At 46.7% G+C, this 4,513-nt stretch overlaps 1 protein-coding gene across 1 annotated transcript; it reads right to left on the reverse strand.

Annotated features, from left to right (window-relative positions):
• Positions 1–844: 844 nt before the first annotated feature.
• On the reverse strand, positions 845–3,882 carry SARC_08446 (hypothetical protein). Its single transcript, XM_014297574.1, has 4 exons — positions 3,820–3,882; positions 3,493–3,593; positions 1,900–2,148; positions 845–1,123 (listed from the first exon to the last, which is right to left on the reverse strand). The coding sequence occupies exons 2-4, from the start codon at positions 3,565–3,567 to the stop codon at positions 1,010–1,012; spliced, it is 438 nt and encodes a 145-aa protein (XP_014153049.1). The 5' UTR covers positions 3,568–3,593; positions 3,820–3,882; the 3' UTR covers positions 845–1,009.
• Between the last annotated feature and the right edge of the window lie 631 nt (positions 3,883–4,513).

The following is a 4,513-nucleotide window of genomic DNA, read 5'->3' on the forward strand; positions in this document are numbered from 1 at the left end:
AACTGACATCATATCATTGATATATACACTGTGATCGTACCATTGGTACATACACTCTGATCATATCATTGGGTGGCAACACACTCCGACAACATGTGGGAACCGCCGCATCGTCGACGGTATTGAAACATGGCTTCGGTTGGTTGGTTGTTCCGAGCCCAATCCTTTTGCTTGCATATATACTATGGCCTATCTACATATACGCCCATTGTTATATTTAGGAATGGAAGAGATCGGCGCGAGTAGCTTAGCTCCTGAATCTTCTGGTTCCCCATCGCCAGTTGAGGGCCTCCAGAGTTTGGTGGATGAAACTGATTTAGGGTTTGGGCGTGATTCGTCCCAAAAGCGGTTCATATTCCGGATGATACGTTCGCGCTATTCTAAGCCCAATACTGCATTCATATGGGAGTCACTTTGAAAACATTTTATCAATCAAGGTAGCATCTCAAATAAAGTGTGCCAATTTCTCGGTAGAGTTTGACAGTCGACCTTGAGCTTAGTCATATGCGGATATTATTATTCATGATTGGTCGTGGTAGTATGTAGTCCAATCACTTGACTGCCTCACCTAATCATGTACCAATAACCGGTAGCTAGCTACTGATTCCAATCTAAATCATGAGAAAAGAAGAAAAACCCCCCCCCAGATGTCCAGTGCTAGTCACCATCAAGCACTCGTCTAAAGAGTACCGTTGGTCCACTTATGGAACGTCTCTTCTCTAACTGCGCACAGCTCAACCCAAATGGAATGAACGCGAGTGCACATCCAGTGTGACTGTCGCACGACCACAGAGAAAGAACATACGCGTTGGCCCAATAGTAACGTGGACCAACCCATCACAGACGCACCTATCAAAATGGCGTGCAGGGCAGTGCACGTATACACACTCCACGTTCATCCTCGCTATCGGTGAATTCTACTATCTGGACCATAACATAAGTGTGTGAATCTAAAGCATTTCTTCCGTATAGTGCTTAATTATTTGTTTTATATCAATATGTGCTCGCGTTAGAGACCCAGATAGTTGGCGATGGCATTCAAGACATCCTGCTGTCGGATGACCCCCACTAGTCCGTCCTTGTCGTCTACCATCCACACCCTATGGGTCGAGGCCGCAATCATCTGCAACGGAGAGTGTATCACAGAACGTCATTGGTTATGGACTGGGTAATAGTATGTACAGAAAACAGCACGTGACGTCATCAGGCCACGACAGATGACCAATGACAACACATATCCTGCACTGTCGACTGACGAGAAGTGAAGTGAATCTACGCAGAATGCAAGGTACTACAGACAGTGCCACATCACACGGTGTCGCAATGGGTTGTCACAGTGGGTAGGCACAAGTCAGCTTCCCGGGCGTATGAGATCCATTGCAGCCAAACGCATGAGGGATCTCACACGTTAGTCATGGACGCTAAGCAATGCATCAGTGGCATATGAGATGCATGAGGACCATTCTGCACGCTAGCACCCACCGGTGACCACAGTGTACACACGTTCTATTGTTATGAATAGAAGTCACTTCAACTAGTCGAGTGCAGCCTACTCGCATTTTAATGTTATGAATAGAAGTCACTTCAACCAGTCGAGTGGCGTAGGCGTGAGGTTCGTTGTACCAAATGTCAAGTCGATGTGAAGCACTGCAATGGATGTTTATATCTATAGAGAATGCACACGGCCTACCTACAAGAAAACAGATCTTTTAGGTATAAAACACATGTTGCAGAATGGCACCTTATTTCACACACACAATGTACATACGGTTTATATCCCGTTGTGTGCAGACCCATTGGCCGCAGCTCATACGCACAGAAGACAGAAAGAACTACGAGGAAGAGGAAACCGCACACAAGAGTACTACACCTCTGATGACTCATCCTGCGCCAACACACCTTTGCAATGCAATCCCCAAACGTCTCACCCCTCCGCACACACACAGGGTCATGCAACCGTTGGCCCAGGCGATCGAACAACTGCTGCACACTCTCGCGCTCATCAAACGACACCGTGCCACAGTCGTTGTCAAAGATCTGATCGGCAAAGCGAATGACATCGGCCACAGACAACTGCGCCACCAACGCCCCCGACGCATCGGTCAGCCCAATGGCGTCCATAGCACTCTCCTCGAGATCATGGAATACCTGCAGATAAATAGAACGACAGGGGGTGTGGCTGAGCAAGTGTAGTGTGGTGTGTGTGTTGAGCAAGTGTAGTGTAGTGTGGTGTGTGTGTTGAGTAAGTGTAGTGTGATGTGTGTGTTGAGTGAGTGTAGTGTGGCATGTGTGTTGAGTGAGTGTAGTGTGGTGTGTGTGTTGAGTGAGTGTAGTGTAGTGTGTGTGTTGAGTGAGTGTATTGTGGTGTGTGTGTTGAGTGAGTGAGTGTAATGTTGTGTGTGTGTTAAGTGAGTGTAGTGTGGTGTGTGTGTTGAGTGAGTGTAGTGTGGTGTGTGTGTTGAGTGAGTAGTAGTGTTGAGTGTGTGTGTGTGTTGAGTGAGTGAGTGTAGTGTGGTGTGTGTGTTGAGTGAGTAAGTGTAGTGGGGTGTGTGTGTTGAGTGAGTGTAGTGTGGTGTGGTGTGTGTGTTGAGTGAGAGGGGGTGAAGCTGAGCAAGTGTAGTGTGGTGTGTGGCTTGTAGCTAGGAGAGTTGGGTGTGTACCGTTCACCTGGGACAATCAGATATTGTTGTGCATGATAGACCCATGTGCGTAGGTACGCTCTTCGAGGTCTCGAGCTCTATAGTACACACGGCATTACAGCGACGCTTTGAGGTGTATGGTACCCCGTTTGGCTCAGGCTACGGATGTTAAAACAAGCTATACGTGGTCGGTATACAGATCATATACTGAATGTATGTACGTAAAAGGCATTATGTATTTAAAATGTCGCAGTCCTAGGTATTGATACAGAATGTATGTACATGAAAGGCACTACACACTTAAAATGTCGCAGTCCTAGGTATTGATACAAAATGTATGTACGTAAAAGTCATTACGTATTTAAAATGTCGCAGTCCTATGTATTGGGTAATACCAGGGTATAGTGATACTTCGTAATCTGGTGAAAAAAAAGGGATCCATCAAACCACGCGACAAGACCAATACTGCATAATCACACCAATGGCAAAGAACTATAGGCTACACAACACACGCATATGCAGCACAGGCACTACGTAATGAACAGAGACACTACAGTGCCTAACAAACGATGCCACCGACCACTTACGCACACTCTGTTGCAAAGAAGTGGTCCATGACACATCACTTGTCATAACGTATCAACACACACACCAGCCTACAGCCACACATGTGAATACAAGCCACGGGTTAGCAGGAAGGGAGTGCGACAGTGAATAACATCAGAAGAGTAGCAGGTTTACGGTTAAGCACAAAACAAGACATTTGCGTACGAGGCGTAAAAGTGAGTCCATAACAAGAGAATCTGCTACATGGAGGCACTATATATATTTGGCTGTAGGCATGCATGTATACCTCTACTAGGGGTGCTGTGGTGGGGGCGAGTGCATAGGCCTCTGTCTCTAACATCTCCTCCACAGGTACGCCCATCAAGTCCGGCAACTCTGCCTTCTCATCTGTTGTAGTGCATGAGATAAGACATGTGGTTGACGGTGAATACACGCACAGACCATTCTCAGGTCAAAACCCTAAAACGCTCAAGCTAAACACACAACAAACACTCAAGCTAAGCACACAACAGACACTCAAGCTAAGCACACAACAAACACTCAAGCTAAGCACACAACCGACACTCGAGCTAAGCACACAACAAACACTCAAGCAAAGCACAGAGATACTCACTCAGTGTGAATTTGATGACATCTGTTGGCGACAGCAGGCGTAGCAGTGGCTTGGTCGTGTCTGCGCTGGCGAAGGGAATGCGCACGACAAACGGAAGAAAGTCAGTGGAACATTAATTCAAAACTAATTCACTTGCGATGAAAGTCAGTGGAACATTAATTCAAGACTAATTCACTTGCGAGGAAAGTCAGTGGATCATTAATTCAAAATCAATTCACTTGCGATGAAAGTCAGTGGAACACTAATTCAAACTAATTCACTTGCGATGAAAGTCAGTGGAACACTAATTCAAAACTAATTTATGTGCGATGAAAGTCAGTGAATCAATAATTTTAAATCAATTCACTTGCGATGAAAGTCAGTGGAACACGAAATACACGCGACAGTCGATAGGACATGCGAATGGCAGAGGAGAACGCACCAACGGCACAGAAGCCACACAGCGCACAGCTGATGACCACACATGACCACACACAGCCACACACAGCGCACAGCTGATGACCACACATGACCACACACAGCACACAGCTGATGACCACACATGACCACACACAGCTACACACAGCCACACATGACCACACACAGCCACACACAGCGCACAGCTGATGACCACACACAGCCACACACAGCGCACAGTTGATAACCACACATGACCACACACAGCCACACACAGCGCACAGCTGATGACCACACA

This window comes from Sphaeroforma arctica (genome assembly GCF_001186125.1).
Source record: "Sphaeroforma arctica JP610 unplaced genomic scaffold supercont1.760, whole genome shotgun sequence".
Classification (NCBI taxonomy): domain Eukaryota; class Ichthyosporea; order Ichthyophonida; genus Sphaeroforma; species Sphaeroforma arctica.

Coding starts and splice junctions, on each gene's coding strand:
- SARC_08446 (XM_014297574.1), bottom strand. CDS start 3,567: ATGGGCGTACCTGTGGAGGAGATGTTAGAGACAGAGGCCTATGCACTC. Junction 2,149..3,492: donor CCACAGCACCCCTAGTAGAG/GTATACATGCAT, acceptor ATTTATCTGCAG/GTATTCCATGATCTCGAGGA. Junction 1,124..1,899: donor TTGGGGATTGCATTGCAAAG/GTGTGTTGGCGC, acceptor TCTCCGTTGCAG/ATGATTGCGGCCTCGACCCA.